General features: G+C 40.4%; 3 protein-coding genes across 3 annotated transcripts; 2 read left to right on the top strand and 1 right to left on the bottom strand.

Moving 5' to 3' along the window:
* Window positions 1–890: 890 nt before the first annotated feature.
* On the bottom strand, window positions 891–4982 carry LOC128440120 (potassium-transporting ATPase subunit beta). Its single transcript, XM_053422724.1, has 7 exons — window positions 4618–4982; window positions 3267–3395; window positions 3067–3180; window positions 2695–2900; window positions 2501–2563; window positions 1730–1822; window positions 891–1436 (listed from the first exon to the last, which is right to left on the bottom strand). Exons 1-7 carry the CDS (start codon window positions 4727–4729, stop codon window positions 1278–1280), a joined length of 876 nt encoding a protein of 291 aa, XP_053278699.1. The 5' UTR covers window positions 4730–4982; the 3' UTR covers window positions 891–1277.
* Window positions 4983–6097: 1115 nt separating this feature from the next.
* Window positions 6098–11353, top strand: grk1a (G protein-coupled receptor kinase 1 a). Its single transcript, XM_053421882.1, has 7 exons — window positions 6098–6799; window positions 7678–7805; window positions 8101–8258; window positions 8896–8979; window positions 9542–9666; window positions 10103–10304; window positions 11061–11353. Exons 1-7 carry the CDS (start codon window positions 6098–6100, stop codon window positions 11351–11353), a joined length of 1692 nt encoding a protein of 563 aa, XP_053277857.1.
* Window positions 11354–13066: 1713 nt separating this feature from the next.
* LOC128442504 (transmembrane protein 255B) lies at window positions 13067–26051 on the top strand. The gene is made up of 9 exons (XM_053424986.1): window positions 13067–13370; window positions 14891–15033; window positions 15170–15232; window positions 22717–22806; window positions 23865–23942; window positions 24858–24943; window positions 25137–25296; window positions 25449–25592; window positions 25827–26051. Exons 1-9 carry the CDS (start codon window positions 13310–13312, stop codon window positions 26049–26051), a joined length of 1050 nt encoding a protein of 349 aa, XP_053280961.1. The 5' UTR covers window positions 13067–13309.
* Window positions 26052–26741: the final 690 nt, after the last annotated feature.

Below are 26741 nucleotides of genomic sequence, written 5' to 3'. Positions count from 1 at the left end.
GCTGGAGATCTAATTTCATGATTAACATTTACCGATCTACAGAACTCAGGCCGTGCTACTAGGGCTCAGCCTTATTAGCTATTTTTTCTTTTGTGTATTTATTTTCTTTCATGGGCCTCTGATGGGCTTGCTAAATGACAAATGTTGGAAGTCAATGGCACATTTTAAAAAGATTAGGATTTAAACTGTGATTATAAGTAACTGACTTCTGTGTGCAACATCACTTAGACTGAAACAGAACTTGCTCGTGTTAATTGTCTGAGAGGCTCTCGATTTGCTGGGCTTGGTCAGTATCTGTCATGGTTTCTTTGACTTGCATTATGGGGATGAGGCCCAAAGGTGATTGAACAGAATTTTATAATAGAAAATAAATTCAGAAGTTTATAAAAGATTTATATTTATTTCTCTTTCACATCCCTTGATTATAGTAATTATCCAATAAGCTCTTATTTTATGTTCACTTCTCTGCTCCTCTCTGTGAGGCCCAGACATGTTGTGGAGACAAAAGCAAGTCCCCATAATGTAAATCATTACACTCTTAAGGTTAAGACATGTTTTAAGGTTAGGGTTAGGCAAGTAATAGCCTCAATGTAATGTAAGTCAATGTTACGTATGTCCTCTCAAGTCATGAAGACATGACCGTGGGCCTGCGCATGTGTGTGTCTACATCTGAATTGTGTAAGCTGATAACCTTCACACTCTGCAGTCAGCAGATTTATGAGAAACCTTATCACCCCCATCATCCTATTAGTGAGGATACAAATACAAACACACTGCACACTGTGCTTAAGTAGAGTTTTAGAGCCACAGCTTCATCTTTCTGAAGTGAGAGTTTTGCCTCAAGCTTGAGCTTCTGGTAAACACACTTTACTGATGAGACCAAACCGAAGTAGGAATTAAGTTTTATTTAGAAATGTAATTTTGTTTGGTTACATTTGTCATGGCCGTCTAAGGACACATTTAGCACTTCAAAAGAAATCTCAAAATCACAATTAACCTCAAGAGTCTAGTCATAATGACTCCTCACATATCCTTTAGGTTTATAGATGTCACTGTTTAATACGTGGCAAATTCTAAAATTCAGTATACAAAGAAGTTCAAGAATCACACCAGAAAATGAAAGCTCAACACAGCAAAGAGATTAAAGTGTGGCTGCAGTGTTGGGTTAAGTTTAGGATAAGTAGTTTGAAGGTTGTTGATGTGTTGACACCTTCTCCGTCTATCACTCTAACAGGCGACACGACTATGAGATATCTGAGTATTTTCTCTTCTGGTTCTCATTTCCCTGCATTCAGGAAGAAGACGACTTTTCCCTCGTAGGGGTCGTGGTAGTTTTCGTAGCTGATCTGCTGGGAGACCACTCTGCACTGGATCTTGGCCGACTTCTCTCCGACCAGGTGGAAACGAACGGCCACCAGCGGGTTGACATACAAAGGCTGAGGAAAAGGAGGAAGGAGGTCGGGCAGTTGGCTGGTTAGTTTTGTTTTCATATCATTATTTCTGTCATGTTTGTTAAATTTATTTATTTAAGAATATGCAACACGTTAACGTTTGTATCAAGTGGAATATAAACACAAAATTACTCAAAATGATTAAATAACAATTGGGAACACTATTTTAAAAATGGAGGCTCGGGTTGCTGGAGCAGTTGCCCACTTTTTCCCAACCTCGTCTGCACTATAGAGTTGTGTTTGGACATGCGCCCATCGACTGGGGGATTCATGCTTACCTGTGCCCGTTTTCCATAATAAGGAAAGTAGGAGAGATCCATAATCCCCCCGTCAGGGAAATACTCCATTTTGTCCACATTGCCTTGTCCTTCCTATATAAATGGACACAAAATATGTATATTCAAAGAAGCACTCATTAAAAAATTGTTTACATTCTCCTCCTGCAACAACTGCTGTGTCATGTGTAATGCTTATTGGAGACAACTCATTTATAATTGGCTGAAAGGTCAGGGATGAAGAATCCAGTGTTTTGGAGATTGATCTGGAGAAAAGTCAGCTCCCAGTCAGGCTGAGACCACGTTGTCCCAGTCATATCTCCGTCTCCTCTGCATCATTACCTCCATTCAGGTGGTTGTATTCCTTCCTGTCCATTTGCTTGTTGCTTTGTTTCGTTTGTAAGTCAAATTAGACAAAAACTAGTGGATGGATTTCTACAAAACTTCTGTTGCGGATCTGGATAATGGGACCAATCCAGGAATTTCTTTCTCTTTGTTAAACATTATGAGATAGAGCATTCGTTTTCTGACATTTTCACTGTTCTCCCATGGAATGAGTTATGGACCTTGATGAAAACAGTTAGGCATATTTAGGGAACTGATATCTATGAATGTGAGACATTTGGTGCAGCTTGATTTAATAGGATTTAAGGGGACTCTTGGAAACCTTTCAATATTTTAAATCACTGACTTACCAATTCAAAAAAGACAATGTTTCAGACTCATCTTCTTTAACTGATGCTGTTACATTCAGCACAAGAAGATGTTGCTCACCAGTATCGTGCAGTTGACATGTGGGGCAGGCTCAGAAGAATTAGTTGGCAAAAAGTTAATGATCTGCAACGAAGAAACAGAAAAGTACTTTTTAGTCACGGTGATTGAATGTGACATTAACTTTTTTTTTTATGTCCAGGTTTGACTGTTTCCCCACAGAGCTCAGAGGGATGTTTGTTATTAATAAAACTGACCCTGTTCATCTTGATGATGACACACGGCATGCTGCAGTTGTAGCCAAAGGTCGGGTCCTCTTGTCCTGAGCAGTCTCCCAGCATGCTTGTGGTGAAGGGACATGCCCACTTTGTGTGGTGAGGGGCAGAGAAGGTGTTCTGGATGTAGAACTGTCCCTTGGTGCAGTTATGGTTGTAACATCCTTTTTGTGCAGTGTCATTATAGGCTGAAAAAAAGAGAGAGAACGATTTACAGTGTGTTCGTTTGCCATCAGGCATGGTCAGGAGACTGATATTTGTGAGTGTACGCAATTTGGTGCACATCCAAATACAAACAAAAGCAAATTCTGACATATTCGATATTAGCTAATTGTCCGATAAATAAATACTCACGCTCCAGGAACTTATTAAGGATGTTGGTCATCTTCATCCAGCTGCTCTTGTCTGATGTGTTGTAGTTGATTTCAACGTCCTCCTCTCCATAAGTGTCTGGCCACACCATTACCCCTGAGCAAGTAAACAGAGAGATGGTTCAGAAGCTCTGAGCTCGAGTTTATTGTTGTCATGCCTCCTTGTTGTTGTTGTTGTTTTACCTGGCGATTGTAGCCGGTCTTGGTAGTCAGGCTTGTACGGATCCAAGGTGTACAGGAGCACATAGATGGCCAAACAAAAAAGGCTCGTCATCACCACGTAGAACGCCACGTAATACAAGCTGATGAACACTGTGAAGGCGAGAGAAAGACACAGGGGGAAACAAATCTTTCCTTTAATTACACTAGCAAGGAAGTTAAAGAGAAAACAACAATTTTATTGTGATCACAAAGGCTTGTGTCGTTATTTCCAGAGGTCAAGGCGTCCTCTGTCAACGTGAGGGGAATTTAATCTGTGAGATCAAACACAAAATAAATACAGTTTATCTCACGACACCAGCCTTATCTCTCCCCGTCCACATGCTGCGAACATACAAGTCGCGCTGGGGATTTTTAAAAGGACAGAAAAAGTCACACACACATTCAAGTTCATCTCACGCCAGTGCTTGTCTTTCAGGATATATCACATTTATGTTGCAATAAATATACTTGAAATGTGTTATACTTGAAAATGTGTTCTTCTGTTTCAGGAACGGATTTTAGATTTTCAGACTGGAGTCAACTGGCCTGAAGGACAGGTAGGTTAGGTTAAACCACCCGACAATATAAAAAGCTTTTCAAAAATTCCTCCACATCAACTGACTCCAACTTTACATTTCTGCTTAGAAATAATATTCACTGTAATATCATACTGACAGGAGCATCCCCCTGTAGAGAGTACTTCTAATATTTAAAGCAGATTTTTACTTTTACTATGATTACATTTGAAAGCAGTGCTGTACTGAAACATATTAATTATATTATTGCTTATTTGTCCACTGACAATAAATCGCAGTGATCATTGTTCCCTGCATATTGGCCACGATGATATGTGACTCAGATGTAATATCCACTTTATATAAGTTGAAGTTTAGAGTGAATGAATAAGTTTAGGGTATTTTACCAAATATTTACACTTTTGGGAAAAACTAGATATGGTGAAGTTCAATTTCAGGTGTTCCAGATGATCATGATAATATTTGACACTTTCTGTTCTATCGATTCAACTTGTGTCTTAAAGAGTTGTTTATTAAAAGTCCCGGTAAAGTATTTCTAAGTCACTGCTGCTGAGATAGCTGTCGCATAAATTTTTGGCAGCTGTGGTCACGACCAATGAAAATTGATTCAACATGGAAAAGAGAAAATGATGATGACAACATATGTTAAAAATACAAAAATACACTGGACCTTCACCAGTAATGAATAAAACGACAGCCTCATAAATAACTAGGTATAATAAAACAAATCTTTCTGCTAAACTCTGGATATTTTCAAGATTTATTCCTGTTATTTATTCCTATTATTTCATTCCTACCCCATTTCACTGGTGTCCTCCCCATAAATGTCCCATTGTCTGAGTTCCAGACAAAATGGCCAAAGTCTTCACATCGCTGCCCACAGGTCCTCTTCTCCTTCAAGGTGGCCATGATGACGCGTTGTGCTGACCAGGATCCACGGCAGAACTTTTCCTTCCTTTAATCAACTCTACCCTTTACTTCTCTTCTTCCTTCCTTCAAACACTAACACTTGTTTTCTCCTCCCTCCCCAAAGACTGTGAGGCCCTCTCAGGTGTGTGCTGTCCGTCTTGTCCCCTGTCTCATTCTCTACCACAGTGAAAGCTAAAAGTGACTCCCTGGAAGTCGCTCCAGAGTGTGATGCATGTCTTATCTCTTATTCACTATTTATAAGGCCTTGATAAAAGTGGGTAGCGAAGTTGAGGTGGGTCAACGTAGAAACTGGTGAACTTCCTCCTCCACCAATGACGTCCTTTACTCCGTACATCAGGATCACCTTGAACAGCCAGCGTACTGAAACCTGCAGGCTACATCTGTTTGAAGGTAACAGTACAGGTACAAAGTTGTTTGTTGCAGCATGACTACAGCATGACGGCCAAATTTCAATATAGCTGAAATAGTTTAGTCTGTACTAAAGTGGCAGACACGTATTGGATGTGAATAAACCAAATGCAAAGTAAAATTGTCAGTTCTCACAGTTTTTAATTAAATTATAAAAGAAAAAACACATTACATTTATCACTACTTGTATCTCACAAAGGTAGAATTCACAATAGACTCCCTTTGAGCTTGACTCATCTTAGGTTTGGAGGTTTTATAAAAATAAAAAATATTCAGGAATTTATTTATATTAAAGCTACTAACCTCAAAGTTTATTTCAACAACGCACAAGATATATTGGGAGTGGAAGCATGATGTTAACTCCAGTGAACACTTTTTGCGTTCCCTTTTTTCTCTCTGTAACAGTGCCTCTTGTGTCACTTTCTGTGAGAACGTCACTGCATTCCTGTCGTTCCCAGCCCACTACATGCAAGCACATCAATCCCTCTCCTCCCTCTCTCCTTCTCTCTTTCATTTTCTGTCTCTCCTCTCCACAGTGTTCCATCGCTTCACTCTCTTCTGTGTCTGCAGCGTGCACATGGGTCAGCACGGGATAAAGCCTTACAGAGACACGGAGTGGATAAATCCCCTTGTGGAAAGATGATGAGTCAGGAGGATCTGCATGTGTGTCTGCATGTGGCTGAGAGGAAAGAAAGGGACACTGTGGGAAACGATGCGCTCTCTTTGGTTTTCTGTAGCTAGCAGGTGGCCTCCTTCTAAATCATTGGAAGGAGCAAGAAACCTATATCCCAACTGATTCACCAGCCTCTTCTGCTTTAGTCAACGTCTTCTTTTGCTGTCTCCTCTTCTCTTCTATATCCCTGTAGTGCCTTTTCTCTGTAGCTTTTGGTCCATCTCACACATTGTTCCCGTCCCTCCTCACTTTCCCACTGTGTCTTCATGGATATTGGTGGCCTGACGACAGTGGTGGCCAACTCTGCCTACATCTCAGCACGTGGGAGCGTGGATGGCACAGCCAACCCTGCATCCAATCGAGACAGGAGGTACCACTCCCGCCTGAAGCTGCCTCACATCACGGTTTGCGAGGGTCTGCGGGAGACTTTAGACCTGGGCTTCCAGACGGTTTGTGTGGAGCAGCCCATCGGCAAACGTCTCTTCCAAGAGTTCTTAGACTCCAACAAGGAGTATAAAGGTCCCTGCCATCTGTGGAAGGATATCGAGGAGTACAACATGGCTGGGGATGAAGATCGTGTACAGAAAGCAAGCACGATGTTGTCCCGGTACATGGAGCCTGGCACCAAGTATTTCTGCCCCTCCCTGCCAGAAAACGCCATCACAAAGGTCAAAGAGAAACATCAGGAGGCTGGGGACGATCTTTTCAATGAAACCATGGACAATGTGATGCACTTCCTCAAGGAAGTGCCCTACACTTTCTTCCTAGAGAGCATGTATCTGAAAAGGTTTCTGCAGTGGAAGTGGCTGGAGATGCAGCCCATAGGAGAGGACTGGTTCTTGGATTTCCGTGTGTTGGGGAAAGGGGGTTTTGGGGAAGTGTCTGCCTGTCAGATGAAGGCCACTGGGAAACTGTACGCCTGCAAGAAGCTCAACAAAAAGAGACTGAAGAAGAGGAAAGGCTGTGAGGTAAGTCAGGAGATTATGAAAAGTACTAGTTCATTCTGAAAAGAGTGAAACTTCCGTAGAGGCAGATTATTGATCTAGCTACTCAACATGAGTTATGGGTTGATGAGTTTATACATCTTATCTTTGTTATCTTTGTAATTGTCCCCTTTTAACTACAGTCACTAACTAGCTTGAGCCTTGCCAACAACATTTGGCGTCTTTGGCTCGTATGCTTAGTGCCCTTAACTTTATACCTTTTGAATCCCCTTTATAAAGAACATTTTTATAATGGAGCAGCTGTCTTCCCTTTTTCAATATCTCTCTAACTTGTGCAAATAATATCTACCTTTGTTCCCTCCGCCGAGGATGCTATGTCCCCCCCGTCCATTTGGTTGGTTTGTATGTAACCAAGATAACGCAAAAACAACTGAACAGATTTCCACGAAACTGCATTGAAAGATGTGGTGTTGGTAAAGAAAGAACTCATTAAATTTGGTGCTCGATGTTAAATTTTCTTTAACATTGCAATATAGGGCATTTTTTCACCATTTGTGTGCCATTTTCCAGGCAACATTTCATGGAAAATAATATATGAAACAGATACCTAAGGTGCGGCTTGATTGAATTTAAGGAAACTGTTGGAGGGGGAGTTATATGCTCTACTGAGTTCTAGTTGCAACTATAGAAGGGCACACAGTGGAGCAGAGTAGAGTGTATACCTCCGCCTAGGCCCAATAGACGTTTTGGCTTCAGAGCAGTCATGTCCTCCATTCTTTATATAGAGTCTATGGTACAGACAGTATTATTGTTGATCATTGTTATGGCCAGTAAAGATGGAACTAGCCTTTATTGGTGTAAACATTAGTAGTGTAAACCCATTTTCTCTTCCTGTCCTGTAGGGGGCGATGGTAGAGAAGAGGATCTTGGCTCGAGTTCACAGCAGGTTCATTGTTTCTTTGTCCTACGCCTTCCAGTCGAAAACTGAGTTGTGTCTGGTCATGACAATCATGAATGGAGGAGACCTGAGGTGAGATGTCAGTCACTCTCCCTTGGTGACATTCTGAACATGGGGACAAATACCTGAAACCAGGAGATGTTTGGTGATTTAGCTTGGAAATTAATTGAGATGATCATTTGATTATCAGAATAGTTGTCGATTATAAGTCAATTAGTCGACTTACCGGTTAATCGATTGTTGTCGTGTATACTGTGCATAAAGAGCCACATAAGTGTTCTACCTATATCTTTTTAGAAAGGGTAGAGTAGTGTGTATAAAATAGATGTGTGTCACAACCCTGTGTCCTCTCTTACTGTACCTCCAGATTTCAAATTTACAACGTGGATGAAAACAACCCGGGGTTTGACGAACCACGGTCCTGCTACTATGCAGCTCAGATCATCCAGGGCCTGGAGCACCTCCACCAGAAGAGGATCATCTACAGGGACCTCAAACCAGAGAACGTGCTGCTGGATAATCAAGGTCAGAAGGTCACGTACTAGAAAGATACACTCTTCAGTGTTCTAGGTTTCTCACTGTAGTTGAGTATGTAATTGTAACTCTACAGATGAGGTCCAATTTTTCCATATTTAAAGGTTATAAGTACATTCAAGAGACAATATCTGGGCTAATTTGGGGAGTTTGTGTTACTGTCTATTATTTAACCCAATGTAATGTTTATTAAAAACTTTAATTAATTTGACATTTAAAGTAGGAGTTAGCTGAGAAGATTGGTACCAAGAGATGATTAGCTCAGCTTAAATGTTGTCATCATGATTGGAAGTAAGGACAAGCATGTGACGGGTCTCCAGGTCTCCAGACTTAATGAATCAGTGTGTTACCAACTGATTCTTTTAAGTTGGTAAAGATTTTACATTTTTCAGTGTCTAACAGGATAAACCCATTTATCTGACTGTAATTAAACTCTCACTTTGACTTTTAAAGAATGTGTCTCATTCTTGGCCTCCTGAGATCCAACACACACACACGCACAATACAAGGACATCTTTGGGTTATCACTCTACTAAGGGTTAATGAGTTGGAGACGTAGTGGGCAGGTCAACATTGGTATCTGTGACGTGCACAGCTCTTGACATTGCTGTGGTGTTTGCTCTCACAGGTAACGTACGTATCTCCGACCTTGGTCTGGCCGTGGAGCTCGCAGACGATCAGTTCAGAATCAAAGGCTACGCTGGGACGCCAGGTACAATCCACAACTTACATCTACCTGGTGACAGTTGTTCTCACAGCAGTGAACACAACCACACCCACCAAGGCCACAGCTCCACAGTGTTCTCAGAGAAAAACATCAGATAAAAAAGAAGCACACATTCTGATATTTTTCCGCATTAGCAATTTGAAAAGAAAAATCCATTAATCCAAAAGCATTTCCATCCCCTGAGCTCTTTACTAAGCATCGTGTCTGACCTCAGACTTTGTTCGGACAAAAGTCAGACAGAAAAATCCTAAATTAGATTCTTTGCTCTAAAGTCTTAACTATATGTTGATGTTGAATGCCTTCTTAATTGAAGCGATAAAAACAAGTATTCCTTCTTTAACACACTGTGCTATACACATTAAGTTGTACAAACTGTAAATACTCAAGTAGAGTACTTCAGATCATATGTCCAGAACCTGAGTAAATGCATGTGTCTCTAGCAGCTATAGTGAAATCTGATGACTTGACTCTTTGGTCTCAGGGATTTAGATACTGTTTACAGGTCTGTTTAAAATGGATGTTTCATGTTATCCACTGTCACCTGCAGGTTTCATGGCTCCAGAGTTGCTGAGAGGTGAAGAGTACGACTACTCTGTCGATTATTTCACTCTGGGCGTCACTCTGTACGAGTTCCTGGCTGCTAAAGGACCGTTTAGGACCAGAGGGGAGAAGGTAAATGCATTGTGTTGAATAAAAATGTGTTTGTTGGTTATTTCGGCTGCAGGTCCTCTGCTTCTTTTCCTCTTTTACTGCTCGCCTGTCATATAATCTGTTTAACCTGTGATTTATCACACTTTATACAGCTCAGTGTCACCTCCCTGTGGCTTGATGCTTAAACTGCCATGAAATATGAAGCACTGACCCCTTCATGTAAATTCAAACAATTTTCATTACACATTAGTCCATATTCATGATTATAGGTATTTACTTTACCACCAATACAACTTAGAATCCTTGATAGACTATTATGCATGAACAGGAAATCCCCTGCACCTCCTGCTAATATAAAAGCTAACAGCTTTAATTTCTGATGCATTTTCAGACACTTAGATGTTTTAAACGAACATGAGATATATATGTTTAATGAGATATTCCCTGCTGTTTGAAGGTGGAGAACAAGGTGGTGAAGAAGCGGATCCTGAACGATGCAGTGACATATCCGGAGAAGTTCAGTGAGAACGCTCGCTCCATCTGTGAGGCTCTGCTGAGCAAAGAGGTCGACAAGAGGCTCGGCTTCAGGAACGGATCATGTGACGAGCTCAGGGCGCATCCCTTCTTCAGCGAGATCCACTGGTGGAAACTGAACGCAGGTCAGTTACATGTCAATACCAGTTACTGATTTTAAACTAATACACTGTTTAATTTACATTCTGCTGTTGTTTATGAATATACTTAATATAAAATTCAATGCCTTTTATGACTTTTCAAGACCTACAATTACCCTGTAGAGGTTTAAAGAACAATTTTATTTTATAAATGCAACACAGCTACGAATGTGTTGCCGCCCCAATTGGTTTTTCAATTGTTTTGATTGGAAACCGAGCTGAGAGACTGTTAACCTCTTAAATATAAGTTGTTTTAATAAAACATATTGAATATAATGTGAAAACTTTGAGTTTTGAGAGGGACTTCAGTACTAAAAATTCTCATTTCGAATTCTGTGATCATCTATGAGCCTGGTTATATAACTGACACAAAATCAAACCTGTTGGTGAGTATATGTATGATGTGTTGTAAAGTATATACATGAAGGCCCTGCACTAATAACAGACTTGGACCTCCAATGAGCCTCTAAGTATTTAGGAGTCCCTGCTTCCTTCATAGTTGACCAAATCAAGACGTGTCCACTTTTTTATATTCACACATTTGTGTAAATATTTAATGTACAACAACATGACAATTCAAGTTGTTTCCCAAAACAAAAAAGCCTTTTAAAAAAAAGACAATTTAAAAGCTATAAAAGATCAAATAAACTTTCAGCTGAGAGGCAAACAGAGAAAAGGGAAAATCTGAAAACTTCACATCAAAATGTCAGACATGCTCATCCTCCTGTTGTTTCTCCTCAGGGATCCTTCCACCTCCTTTCGTTCCAGACCCCAAGACGGTTTATGCCAAGAACGTAGATGATGTCGGGGCCTTCTCCACAGTTAAAGGTGTGCAGCTGGAGGACAAGGACATGGCCTTTTTTAATGAGTTCTCCTCGGGGAACATCTCCATCCCCTGGCAGGAGGAGATGATCGAGACGGGGATCTACGGCGAGCTCACAGTCTGGGGCCCGGACGGCGCTTTGCCCAACGACCTGCGGCGGGAATCCATCCTGGAGCCGCCGCCCAGGTCGTTCACCTGCACGGTGTCATGAGAGGCTGCAGAACTGTTTGTCTATATGTGTTTAAAATGGAATAAATTCATCTGTTTATGGATCATGACGATGCACTTTTTCATGTATTTACCTCAAAAATAACTGCTGAGCAACCTTTTAAAAATCATTTTGTGGAAAATGTTGGACAGTTTCAAACTGGAACGCTATTGTATATTTCTTACATTTTTATTTAAGGTGTGAATGATCAGTTTTGAATGGGAATAAAGTGTTTTATTAACATTTCCTATCATTGAAGCCCAGCATGGTGCAGATCTCTGGTTTTGTTTAGCGACTCCCTGAGGCTCACCTCTTCATAACTCTCTCAATCCTACTTTTGATCACAAATTCATGATGAACACATATTTCTGTAAACTTTCCCCTTGTGTTTAAACTGTTTCTCAAATTTGTATATATCCATTGTTTACGAGATATTTATGAATTAATATTGAATATTTTGTCATTAAAATCACACACATTTACAGTTTCAGTTGCTCCAACTACAGCCAGGTTTCATGCTAGATCCTAAATACATAAGTTTTGAAAAGACAAGCAGAAATCAAAACCTTTAAGACCTTTAGTGACTACCAGGATTTAAAATAATGAATAACTGATTTAATATCATAATTGTATTATCCTGGATAGCGACCGAAGATGGAAATTAGCTACAGAGCTAACTCTGGCAGTGTTGTTGATGGCCCCTGTAAAATAAACTATTCCATTAAATAAATACATGTTGCACTAACTATGCAGCAGTATACACAGGTCTTACCCATAATGTTAGGAATGTTTAATGCTTATATTCCATCTAAATGTATGTGAGCATGTTTACCAAGGCATTTATTTACTACTCTTTGATCTTTACATTTAAAAAGCTGTCTTTCATCATAGATTACAAGAATTCATCTGCAAATGATTGTTATTTTTTTAAAGTAAAGTCCAACATTTTCACTTTGGAATAGATCATTTCAGGATACTTAAAAGTACTGTAAAAACACTTTGCTCAATAAGTTCAGAGAGAGACTGATATGCCTGTGTTCAGGACCTCCCTGACTACCTACAAACCGAATATTAAACATTTTTACTGAATTTATCTGGAGAGTTTTTAACTGTCGCCACGTTGAAAATACTTGATTTTCTTTGTGACCAAATCTTAAATCAGCTCAACTCTTTTCCCCTTTTATATTAATCATGAGGGAGGTTAGAATTTGTTTGTATTATATTAGATTAATATCTGTTTAAAAAAGAATGAAAGAAAAGGGAAACATTTTCATTTGACTGTCTGTGAAAAAAAAGATTTGGATCTTGGATTAAAACTGTGTAAATGGCTGATACATCAAGCGTTGGCCAATGGGGGGCGCTGTAAACTCATATTACCACTGACATCCTCCATATTAATGCTGCAGCAGCTCGACCATAAACTAAATATAATAAACACGCAGCAGAGTTTAGTCACATAGTGTAAATATGTTTAACATGAACCTTGAATACAAACAGCGTTATAACTTACGTGCGGCCAATGATTAAATAATCGAATAAACAATTAATAATTTATCACAGAGGTGAAAAAAAACAGGGAGTCTTTCTCTCTCGCTTTCTCTCTCTCTCTCTCTCTCTCTCTCTCTCTCTCTCTCTCTCTCTCTCTCTCTCTCTCTCTCTCTCTCCATCTCGCACACGCTCTCTCTCTCTCTCTATTTCGTTCTCTCAGAAGAAAAGTTGAAGCTGTGTGTGAATCAGCTGCAGCTCTGGATGAATTTATATCAACATCCAAAAGATGTTTGAGTTATAAGAAGAAAAAGAGGAAACGTATTTCTTGCAGCTCTGTGGAGGACGATGAAGACTCTTTCCTGAATCAACATAAAAAAGACCGAACTCCATCATAGAAAGAAAACTCAGCTGCTTCCTGGTGTTTTTATCTGTTCTTCATTTTAAAAGCGGATTCATTGAGACTGAGTGGAGATGCAGCCTGAAGCTCAGCAGACAGCTCAACAAACAGCCACAGACATACTGGATCCTGCAGGTAAAATAAATCATCAACCTTCATCCTGAAAATACTATAAAGTTTAATATTATCAACAAGAAAACACTATATTCATGTTATTGTTGGTAGCCTAGATAACCGATTATAAATGGGTTATAAACTGTAATCGATTAATCTATCCATATAAATTACGAAGACATTAATAATACAAACATTTAGGTTGCCAGGTTGTGGTAGGACATGACACTTTGCTTGTTGCCTTTTAAACCATGTATCATGTTTAAATAAAGCTGCAGGACATTATGGACCAAAAACTAATTTATAAACAGCTTAACAACATTTGCAAGCACAGAAATATTACAAAAGTGTTTGACTTGCTCCTGATCTGATTGCAGAACTCAGAATAATAAAAAAAAATGAATTATGTTGTTTTGATTGAACGATGTCAAGTGTAATGTTTACAGTGTGTGTATATACTGTATATATCCAGCTGTAATGCAGATTTAAATGTTGGTAAACCTTAAATAAGTATTTGGGCTTCGTATGACAGTAATGAAGGTTACTGGGAGACGTCTACCTGATGAATTCTCCTGAACCTGGCAACTCAAAAGGTTGTTATTGTTATTAATGGCTCATAACTGACCAGTAAAGTGTGATTGGAGGATTTATCAACCGGTTATCAAGCCATTAATTACAGCTTGTGAGCCCTTAATATTGGGCTAATTAATAATATTGACATGGCTCTGTTCAGTGATCCAAAAAACATTCAGACCCTGAAACTGAAGCAGCTTAATGGAATCCAGCCGTCGTTATGTTGTGACAGGTTGAAATGCCATCAGAGAAAAGTATTTATTCAGAGCTTTGTGAGCAAAGGTTGCAACAAGTCTGATGAAGCAAACACAGGTGGGTATAATATTTACGCTTCCTAAATTGTGTAATAATTACATTAATTTCTTGGAAACTAACAGGTAAGAAATCCTGCATATGTCTGATAAATATATATACTATAAGTACACAAAGTATTATGCCTTGTGATGCAGTAAATAAAACCACCCAAGAGTACAAGGTAGAATCAGTCCCACCATAACTTGCTACTTAAATACACACTACAAGCCATTGTCTCCTGGTTATTACTGGTACATATACTGGAGTAATTTATTTGAATACTTCTCTCATCAAGAGAGAAATTACTACAAGAGTATTGTAAAATCAGGGATGGCACAGTGATGCAGAGGTTCTTAGCAGCAAGAAGGTTCTTGGTTTGAATCCCGGTTTGTCCGAGTTCTTTCTGTGTGGAGTTTGAATTTTGTCCTCATGGTTTATTTCTGGGTACTTTGAAAAAACCCTTCCAGAGTCCAAAGACATGCAGACTGTGGTAAGAATTGAATAGTTGGAGACTGAAACTTAGATAATACTGGAAGGAAGGTAAAATAATTTCATTAAGTCCTTGTTTTCTCAAAAAGCAGGTTAGAGATTTAGCTTTCTGGTCAGAATGACATGTAATTCAGAACAAGGTGGATTATTAGTGATGAAGAGGTCCTCCTCATGTTTCTCCTCAGATCAGTACCTGCGCCGGAGGAGGACGGCCCTGTGGGTGACTGTGTGTCTGCTGGCTCTGTCTCTGGTGGTGCTGACGGTGGGTCTCATCTCTGCCACCCGCACCGACAATGTGCCCGTCGCTGGATATTACCCGGGCATCACCGTGAGTGACGATCACCTCCCGTCTCACCTTCACACGTCCAGACGCAGAAGATCCACTCTCATTTTATCCTGCAAATATGATCGTGACCTGGTGTCTGAGACCTAATGTTTCTCCTTGTTTCTCCCTGAACCTCCAGCTGAGTTTTGGAGCATTTCTGGGAATTGTCGGCCTCCACCTGGTGGAAAACCGCAGACCCATGGTGAGTCTGTTCCTCTGCCTGTCAGGAAACTGTGATAACATTTATTTCTGGTCTTTCGTTACACCACCAACTTTATATCAGGCTTCAGGACACCTCATATTATTGATTGCATTCGTACATAACTTGAAAAATGGCATGGAAGCTTTTATAGGATGGAATAATGGACAGAGGAAGTGTGCCAACCTGCTGGATCACTGCAGACACACTGGTAAGAGGATGAACCTTCTCCAGTCGCTAAACCGATACAGAAGAAGAGGAGGCAATGAGATTAAGTCACCAAAGAGTCTCAGTCAAACCAAACCAGCGGCCCACACAGACCTGATATTGTTGTCTGCAGCCACTTTCTTCAGTCGTCACATGCGTCATGCACATCATGATTTATTCAATAAGTCTGATCTCATTACACTTTGTTTTTATTAATTCAACAACTCCAACACCTCAGCCAAGCATGTAAACCTATTTACTGAGAGATGGTGTCAGTAATGTGCAGTGACAATACCAACTAAGATGTCACCTATAACTGATGAAGAAAGTTTAACAGCTAAATGGTGAAGATATTTTTTTCCCACCGGTTTGCATTCACCAAAACAAAACCGATATAAAAGGTAGAACCAAAACAATCGACCAATGAACGGATCCAAATGATAAATACTGCTGCTCAGGTTCTGCTGATGATATGAATCTGTTGTCGTTGCAGCGTGTTCTACTGCAGCCGAGGGGCAGTAGTAATTGTTTGTTAATGTAAGAAAATTCCTTCATCTCGATAGTTAGCCCTCATTTGACCTATAGCCCTGTGTTTATTCTCTCTCAAGGTGACTTGTGTCAATAGGATTCCTTTTCTAAAAATGAGACATTGTTCCTGGAAAACAGGACACACGTATAAATATACACCAGGAATCAGAGGATCGTGTTACAATTAAATTCACTAAACTGGAAATTGCTCTGTTATGAGCAAGAAGCAAATGTGATTACTCGAAGGCAACATAATGTGTTCTTGGTTCTTGAGCCCGGGTCAGTGTAACATGACTGGATCTGTGGTTTGGGGAAGTGAACATCACCGGCTCTGGATTTCAGTGACATGAGGGGACAATGACATTAGTATTGGTCAGTCGCTCACAGGGCTCCTTTATTTCAGACAGGGACACAGATAGAATATCATCAAATACCACTCTGTACAACCACATATATAATATTGTACAAAATATAATCGTGTCCATGACTCAAGAGTAAAGAGACAATTAGAGGAACCGGCCCGATGACCTGGCTGAAATGGATTATTCCCAGAACCTCCAATCAGCTGATTTTAAGCAGGTTGAGACGATGGTATAGCACAAATGTTACTCAAGTTCCAGTGGGATTAAGAAACTGAAACTGTCCCTGTGTGTAATTGAAGTCGTATCATCAGTATCACATTCGCAGTGTATCAAACCCAGCATGAGACTGACTGAGTTAAGTTCCTTGAAGAAGACACCAATGACACAGAAACCTCAGCTTTTCACCTCTGAATTTGTCCTGATTACCCCAATCAAGCAGCTTCTGTTTTACTCCCTGTCCATTGGTTTGTAAATAAGATAACATAAAAAAACCACTAAACCAATCTTCTTCAACAAAACTGTGTGGAAGGGATTTAGTCTGTCAGAGAAGAACCCATTTAATCTTGGGTCACATACGAATCTTGAAACTGGCAGATCAAGGAACTTTGGATTGGAGAACATTTTAAATTATATCTTCAATACATTCTATTTCCATTGATTACATTGATTCCAATTGTTTTGCGTCTTTATTCAAAGGAATATGAAAACACAAACAAATACAGCAATTTAATTTACTAGATCAAGACTTTTATTTGGATCTGCACCACATTGCTGACTCATACATATCTGATGCCCTGTTTTTTGTCATCAAGAAATCCATGAAAATGCTAAAAAATTTCCAGTCTCACAATGTTAAAGAAAGTGAAAATAAATGCCTGGCTCCAGATCTACAACTAAATTTGATGGAGTCTTCCCCGACCTTTACCACATGCTTCCGACAGTGGTCCATTTCCTCTGACCTCTGACCTCTACATAAAAACTCATTGAGGGTCTTGACAGTGAGCTTCTCCAACGCATTCTCTTGCTCCATGTAACTGAGCAGTCTACAACTCTGAGTATAAAATATCTGGGTACGTCAGTGTCAACACACGATAAGAGAACCCTCCCTCTTATCGTGCGGGAGGAAGGCTTCCAACACGTTGCAGTAAATCTTTTCATTGGTCATGCTGCCACAACCTGGCAACCCAACTTTTTCTTTATGTCTTCTCCAGGCTATAGTACCTTAACCTTTACTGCCTAAGCATGTTGCTCATGTTGATTGGAGGGTTAAAAGTCACACAAAAACTTTCCCCAAATTATAAAAACCTGCCCAAATATATCTCTACCCGTCCACATAAAGATAAGGCAGCTCTGTGTACGTCCCCTGTCTCCATGACTGTGGTGTATCAGTGTGTGTTGTAAATATTTCATGTGTCGTGCAGGGTGTTGTGTGCCTGCGGTCGGATCACTTTGTCTTACCTTACACCACAGTGTACGGTATGTTCAAAAAACAATGACGTTTCCGTGTTCATGCAGCTGACAAAGGAAAATTAAAAGCATAATTTACCAAGAATGAACACATACTTAATATTTAGAAAGTTCTGTATTTAGGGCCGGTCCTTGTTTTTTCACTTCTCGTGTTGTGAGTAGAGGGAAGATGTGTATGACACCTGTAGTATCTATTTAGCAAAAACTTCTGGGAGGCCTGATTCAAATTATTTGTTGTTACTATCAACTCTCACTGCACTTTTTTTTTATCAAAATACAAAACATCACCGGTACCATCTTTGTTGTTTTCTGATGGCCAAACAAAAAAGTTAAGAAAAGAGACGTGTTTATTGATAATGAAAACACTCGTTGGTTACTATTGGGAATAATAATCACTGTGTGTGAATCACACTGATTAAACCCAATTTTAAAACAAAGCAACTCAAACTTAAATGGCTTAAAAAGTTCCTCTTTCAGACCAGATCCAAAAGATGGATATAGGACCCATCAGTGATGATATAACCTGAGGTTTTTAGGCCCCACTTTGCCTGATAAACCAGCCTTGGCTGCACATGTCTGCCTGTCTGGCATCGCTCTCGGCTCTCTGTGTGTTAAACTTTAATGGCGTGATCGCTGCCACACAACCAGCGGTCTACAGAGTCTCCTATGAGGCACATGTGGCACCACGTTGGCCCTCACACAGGTGTCTTCTTCCCAGCTTAGCACTGTAACATGAGCGCCAGCTGGCAGGTCACTCATTAAAGAACAACTGCGCTCACCACAATGCCACACTGACATCTGAGAGCTCTGAAGCTTCTCCTGCTTCCTGTGGCTCACAGCTCTGTACTCCTCAGGCTTTGATGAGAAAGGAATCAAGTGCCAAACAGAAATGTTTCCTGTGTGACCGGAGGAAAACTAAATTCAGAAACTGGAATTCTTCTGTTGAGTTTCAAGCAGTTTAAAATCCACAAGTGACATTTACACACCAAAGATTTCAGCTCCTGAATATACCAATGATTTATTTTTATCATGATCCATAAATTATTCTCTGAGAAATTGGTGAAAATGGCAAAAAAAATCACCCTCAAACTTTTTTGTCTTGGCCCATATCCCATCCTTCATCCAATTTGCTTTTTGATCCGTCCAGTAGCACTTGTGTAAAGTTGCTTACAAACAAACAAACGAACCAACCAACAAATAAACAGACATGGGGTGAAAATATAAAATTCCAATTATAATTAAAAAATCCAGTTCAGTGCATTTATTTTCGCATTTTTAAATGATTCCCTACACTTTCCTGTAATAACAATATACCTATCCAAATTTCTTTATTGCTGTGATGAATTATGTTATTTCCTTTTTAGTATAAATGTGAGTAATAGTTGAAGGTGAGGTTTTATTTGTAGTTTTGCCTGCCATGTAATATATCATAATCTGAAATTAGCATTATATGATCATTTTAATATCACCTTTTTAAAAACAACAATTTTTAGAAAACTTGGAGATCCCTAAATGTTCCACCATACAATGCCACTGTCTAGTTTTTAGTACTTCAGTGATATTCTGTTAGTCGTTAATACTGCAGAGAAACCAGCTCTCTTTATGAATCAGATACTTGTTGCAAGTAAAATGCACATTCACGCTCCGTCGACATTTCCCGGATTAAGCATTAAAAACCTGAACGGTTCATAAATCTGCGCTCTTCATTTCGTTTTATCCTCAAACGTTCAAAAGCATCGTGGAGCATGAAATTCTCTCTGTGAAAGAGCGAAAGAGGAAAATCTGCACTTTCACCCTGTCAGGCTTGACTGCTCTGAGATTTCTTCATCACTCTGTATGATCCGGCTTCATATCGCTTCAGCTCTCTGCTCCAGCAGCCTCTTGGAGCTTCTGCCTGTATATCTCACAGTCCTGTCATCCTTCTGGTCACCTTGCAGCACACAGAGCAGAACAGAGAACCTGCAAAAGGTCGTATTATACCCACCAGGTTACTGGACGATCGGTTCTTATTACTGCTGTGTCCAGATGTGGTCGTGATCGCTCACCGGACCACTGAGCAGGAAAAGAAGACCTTGCAGTGGTCAGCGACTTCAGTTACATAACCTGTTAGGTATCTTGACCAAGGCTGATGAGTTTTCTCCTCTAAAACGTTTATCCTCTTTGTCTTTTATCCACAATACTCTGAAATAAGTATTCAGATTATTTACTTAATGAAAACACATCATTACTGTGTAAAAACAATGGGATAGTGAGATTATCAATTGAAAAGCAGATATACATGCTGAAGAAAATTTTGCAGCTAAAGAGACAGATATTTATCTCAGGGGGTTAAACAGAGATTAACAGCAACATGAAGAAAGTAAATATTGGACCTAACATCCATCAGGTGGCTACAAACACATCTGCAAATTACAGCTGCAGTGAAGTGTTTCAGTGTTGAAGAAGATTAAGGTGGAGCTGTAGTTTTAACAAATAAATAGACAGAGGTACCAATCTGGAGACTGTGAGATATACAGGCAGAAACTACAACATTTTGCAGTCAAATCCAATAAAATGTAAAATAATCAGAGCCTTAGTTACCTGCTGTATTTTTAATATTTCTTTATTGAATCGACTCCTAAGAGCAGAAACTGTCTTTAATCTTTTACACCACTTGGTTGTTCTCTCTGCGTCAGTTGCACCAGGGGAGGTTTTGGTGGTTTGGACAACGGAGTGTGTTGAGGTGTTTTATGGGCTGGCAGCCGGTGCTAATGTGAAGTAATGCAGTTGTCAGGCTCTATTGTCTCTGCCTCTGGCCTCATCTCCCACTTGCTGGCCATAAAAGCAGAGTCATTTAAACCGCTAATGAAGTGGAGAGTCTGGACCAGTGGCAGATAAAACCCAGTCAGAAAAAGCTCATTTTCGCAGTTTGACTCTGCTTCACCTTACTGAGGGGAGTTCTTTTATAATCCCCTTGTTTTCACATCTCCTTTACTTCACCTTGTGTTGTGCTCACACACACAGCTCAAGGCCTTTTATACATAACACACAAGATATTTGCTCCGGTTCGAAATCTTAGATCTCCAGTTACGAGCGGTGTTCCCCAGGGCTCTGTTTTGGATCCCTTCATATTTATAATTGACCCACTAACTCTACCTGGATTCAACCAGGGTTATATTTTCAGGGAAATTATGAATTTAGTTTCATTAATACACTGACGACATCCAGCTCAATAATCCAGATCAGCTTCCTTTTGACTGCTTACCAGAAAAAAGGTTCTGGTCCTCGTTTGTAATTTACTTTGTAGTACACCAAGACTGTAATGACTGGGATCCAGTGTTTTCTCTAAAAGGAGAAAAGTCCAGAATATTAATGCAGAATCAGACAGTTTTTTATAAGATAGACATTATTACATTAATTGTTCATTTTTGTGACAAAGTGCTGAGTCCCAGCTGCTGCTTCAGGGAGATGAATGCAGCAGCTGAAAGAACAAAGTGTGTGTTAAATCTGATGTTTGAGTGCAGGAGGTTTTTTGGCCCTTTAGGAGCCGTTGAACAGACAGGAAACGATGCTCAGGGATAAAGTTTATGATCAGACATCTGTGATCAGTCAGCTGCATCCGCTCTGCCAAATGTGTGTGTGTGTGTGTGAGTGTGTGTGTTTGTGTGTGTGTCATATGTCTTATATTAGACGTTTTACGGAAGAACCTCCTTTGTTACATCATTCATATTTGGGTTTGTTGATCAGTGATCAGTTTCTTGGAATTATTTCACAAAACTGAATGTGTGAGATTGTTTTGTCTTCATCCCGTGTGTGTGTCTGTGTCTGTGTGGGTACGTGTGTGTGTGTGTGTGTGTGTGTGTGTGTGTGTGTGTGTGTGTGTGTGTGTGTGTGTGTGTGTGCATCTGTGTGTGTATCACATTGGGAGAATTAGATTGACCTTGCTGGTACAAAAGGCCGTCCCTCTGTCCTGTGCATTGCCTTTATTCCCCATAAATAACCCTCAAAGCACTTTTGTGTTGGCAGAGCAGGAGGCTGTACATTTCCTTTATCGTCCTGCAGTCGAGACGAGGACACACACCAGCACAGAAACTAATCCTATGAGTTTGAATCACAATCAGGATTTTGCCTTTATGTAATACAAGTTCCAATATGTTTTATAAACAGTCAGCAGCATATACCAAACACTGGGATGATGTAATAATGGCTAAAAAAAAACATTTGGATTGAATGTTTTAACTATAACAGCACTTATGTCTGAAACAATTTCAATCTGGAAAAAGAATAACCAGGAAATTGAAAAGGGAAACACGAATTTGTTACTGAAATATAGATTTCTTGGTATTACTGGAAAAATCCTGTACCAACAACAAATCACCTATACCAGTTTGCAATGTATTATGGTCAAATCCAACCTTATTTAAATTACTGCAATATTGCTCGGTTAAGATAACATATATTTTTGTATGTTGTATGATTTTATTTTAGCACTCACAGATTTTTTTTATCCAATTTCATTCATTCATATTCTACCAGACATTCTTCGGTTCATCCTCTTGTTCCTGTCATGCTGTTTTGTGTAATTTAGACACAAAGAAGCTGTTCAGTGGGATTACATTTCACAAACAGTATAATTTATCCTCTTTATCTACTTAAAAATCGTACAATTAAGAGTCAGAACTGAATTTGTCTCGTTAAGTTTTTTGGCTTTTAAAAAGGCTGCAGTTGCACCTTTTGTCTGGAAAACATCTGAGAGGTCTGAACCGACTCTGCATCAACAGCTGTTGCAGAATTGATGAGATCCTAGAATGTGTTGCACGGTTAGAATGAGGAGAATTCGAAGTTGTATTATTCTGCTGCTTGTTTACGCAGATGATTGCTCCTGATGCTTTTTCCTAACGACTGTATCCTCTTCATCCTCCTCCTCCTCTTCCTCTCTTGCAGCTTGTGGCAGCGATCATCTTCATCAGTATCGGGGTCATCGCGTCTTTCTTCTGTGCCATTGTGGACGGGATCATCGCTTCAGAATTCATCGTGAGTTTCATCTTTTGTCTTGTTATGTATAGTCTAGTGTCTGGGAGGGGAGAAAGAAACACAAATTAATTCATCTTTCTTCCCTGAGACACTCACACATCACATTTGATCCGTCGGCTCAGGTCTGCAGAGACGCTGCTCAGACACAACAGAAAGATCAGGAACTTTGCAGATGTAATCAGACCGAATGGAGACGGCACAGTTAAACCAGTCTGACTCATCTCAGTGTCCAACCTGCAGGAAGCCGCTGGGTCACCAGAGGAGCTGTGGAAAAACCTTCAGCACAACAGGGCTCTGATTAAATGTTTACCCACAATTCTCCACGGCACAACACATCTTTGTCTCCCAGGCTAAATCAACATGCATTCAAAATCACATCTGAACATACCTGCATTTGTTAGGGAACTGAAAACGCGAAGAGGTCAGATAAGGTCAAAGCCGCTCCCCTCCTGCACATCTTTAATGTTTGGACACGTGCACGTACACAAACACTTCAGTTTGTCACATCGGCCTAATGAATTTTAATGAGGTTTTTAATGAGTATGGAGCAGGAGCAGAGTTTAAAAAGCTGGAGCTCTCAGCACCTGGCACCCGCTCGCTGATATCGATCACCAGTCCAATCAAAGCCCTGCAGAAATGCTTTTCTTTCTCCACTCACGGGACAGTAAAAGTCACAGTTATTGCACCTTCAAGCTCTGGACGATGAAAATGATTTTATTACCTCTCACACTGTGTCAAGTCGAGTGAGGTTTAGTGCTGGAGGATGCAGGGGACGGGCTGTGAGAGCAAACCTTCACTGCTGCAGTGACAGAGAAACAGCGGGAGGATGGACAGACGCACACAAAACATTAGTGAACCCTTTAAATCAGAGGTTCTCAATCTTTTGCACTTCAATGATTCCTGAACTGACACAATTCAGCTCTGTTAGAGGTTTTATTACATTGACGTGTATGAGATTCAGGACCAAAGTCGTCTAATAAACTCGTACATCAGCTTCTCTACACTGACATTTTGCTTCATGAATTGAACAAACTCTCTCTGATATTTCCAACACACAGGACATGAGACCCCTGCAGGAGGACATGTGCCACCACACCAGTGGATCGGCCTACGCCTACGACAACTACTACACAGAGGTGATTGTAACTCCTACGATAAACAACAAAAGCCTACTGCATCATGGCCCAATAATCAAATTTTGAGATAAAGTGTCCTAGGGTGTTTGATCTAGCTGAATACAAACAAGTCAGATGGACTACCTGAAGATACAGGTCCCAGAGTACAATCTAAAGGCAACAAAAACTATTACACATTATAGAAGTACCCGTGAACATCCCAGCTTCTTCAATTTGGCCACTGTTGTGTCTAATGCAGCATGTGTTCATATAGTAAGGAAACTACCAGAATAAGTCATTGACCAGATTTCATAAAGATGGGAGAAGGAACAACCTGTGTTGAAAAAGAGATGGATGAGTGCTTGTGATGCTGCACAAAGTGGTGTTTCGGTGACAGATCAGCTGCATGTGCAGGAGAGAGGACATATAAAGATGAACAGACTGTGAATGCAGGTTTGTCATCACAGATAATGAATGAAATAAAAATCCTTACAGATTCAATAGGGCCTCTCACCGATTTCGGTGCTCGGGCCCTAATGATGACGCCCAGTCTCAGGACACTTGGCAGGAGAAGACTGAAACACAAACAGATGAACATCACAGCTTCTCTTCACATTTTTTAGCAGACTGGTATATTGTCCATGCCCAGGAGGAGGCGCTCATACAAAATATTGAATAGAATATCTGTTGCATTCAACAAATCATTAAATTTCACTATTGTTAAATAAGTCAAACAGTTTGGTTTTCTCCCCAAAATAATAAACTGATTGTATAAGGACATCTAGTGGTCAGATGATGCAATAGATAGGTTACAATAGAAGTTATGGATATAAACAGATATTTACCTTCAGTTCATGTATCTCTGTCTAAAGTGTTCGTCCAGCTCCTGCTTTTCTGCTGACATAACAAAATGTTAAGAGAATTTTTAACCTGCAGGTGACGTGTCGCTCATTTGACAAAGCCTGCAAGCTCAAACTGAGGAGCAACACCTGCTACTGCTGCTACCTGTACAACTGTGATAGGTGAGCAATGCAACTGAGCTTCTACTTACTCATGGGACTCACATTTCTGCTCAGAAATATATGAAATACACAAAGAAAAGGAAATCAAAACAATCGAATCGTCCGATGCAACTAAAAGACTTAATATGAACATTAATTTGAAAAATAAATCCTCTGTGATTAATGTCCTGACCCATCCCCGTCCCTCCTCCAGCACAGACTACCACACACAGTACTTCGAGTTCACTGGTGTCAGCAGCTGCTGGGACGTGATCCACCTGTACCGTCTGCTGTGGGCCTCAGTGGTGCTCAACGTGATCGGCCTGTTCCTGGGCATCATCACTGCCGCCATCCTCGGCGCGTACAAGGACATGGTGAGTCCAGAAAAAAAGAAAAACAGAGATTAAAGGTCCTCTTCATCCTGAGTAAAATAAACATGGCTGTCGAAGGTTTAAAACTCCACACTTACAATAAACATCTGGCATTTTCTAAAGTTCAATTTTCATCGTTTTGTTTCCCGCAGCAGAAGCCTAATCCACAACTGGCTCCCAGTCCTGCACCACCACCCCACATCCTGTACAACCCCACCCAGCACATGCTCACCTACGCTGGGTTCTGTCCTTCAGGACAGAGTCTGCCAGCCTACCCCAACTATCCAATGTCCATGCAGGTACGTGCCAGGAGCAAAACAACAGGAACAATCAATGACCAGATTAAATTTTGTGGCTGATTATGTTTCACAGATTTATTATTGATTATGTCTAATATTTGATGATATGTCTTGGCTTCTACAAACTACACAATCCCACATCTCACATGACAATGTGTGAAATAATGTCAAGTATCTTTGGTTCTATGTTCACAAACCACAACACCACTCCCTCTCTCCTCTCCTCACCTGCAGCATAACAGCAACTACCAGGCACCTGCTACGCCCCAGATGAACCCAGACGGAGGCCTCTCCTCCACCTCCTGCCCGTCTGAGGAGAACCAGCCGCCCTCCCAGGCCTCCACCCAGCCTCAGGGAGCCAGCCAGGAACCAGGCGGCTACATGCTGACTCCCAACGCTCCCGTCCTCTACGGATCCTCCTTCGGCTCCTTTGAGAAACCTCCTCCTTACGCCTGCTGATCCCTCAGGCCTGTTGGGATCTGATCTGATCAGCCGGAGTGTAGCATATTTCAGACATTTCTTAGGTGACCTTATAGAAGGAAAACCAACCAGTGAGTCTCACCAATTCTGATTTAAAAGCTGTTTCATGTTTCTGGTGGACGTGAACTGAACAGATTTATAGTGTGAATATATAGACATTATTTATATATATATATATATACATTTCATGTGCATTCATTGAGAGAATCGATTCTGGAAACACAGACTTGGTTGTAGATCGAGAAAACTGATACCACTCACACATCTATAGGTAAATATGAGCCAGCAGCTGTTTATCTTAGCTTAGCTTAGCATAAAGACAGCCCCCCTCATTCTGTTCAAAGGTTAACAAAGTCTGTCTAACTCATTTCCTTTAACCCTAGAGCTGATGTTCAGATGCTCACACATTACATAAAGAGATTGTATAAAATCAACTGTGATCTGACAGTTTGTTTCTGTTCTACAGGTGTATGTGTGGACTGTCTCACTAAACTATCTACCGTAGAGTAAATAAAAGGGCTTTCTTGTAATGTGAACTGGAGAGTAAATGATGTTACTTATGTTTGTGTGAATCATTTAATGTGCACTTTAGAGTTAATACACTGGATATATTATTTATGATGCATGTTCACGGCTGTGGGATGGGCGGCTGTAGCTGTTGCCACGAGA

Source organism: Pleuronectes platessa, chromosome 1 (assembly GCF_947347685.1).
Source record: "Pleuronectes platessa chromosome 1, fPlePla1.1, whole genome shotgun sequence".
Lineage (NCBI taxonomy): Eukaryota > Metazoa > Chordata > Actinopteri > Pleuronectiformes > Pleuronectidae > Pleuronectes > Pleuronectes platessa.
The sequence above is the reverse complement of the archived record's forward strand: the minus strand, read 5'-3'. Positions and strand labels throughout refer to the sequence as shown.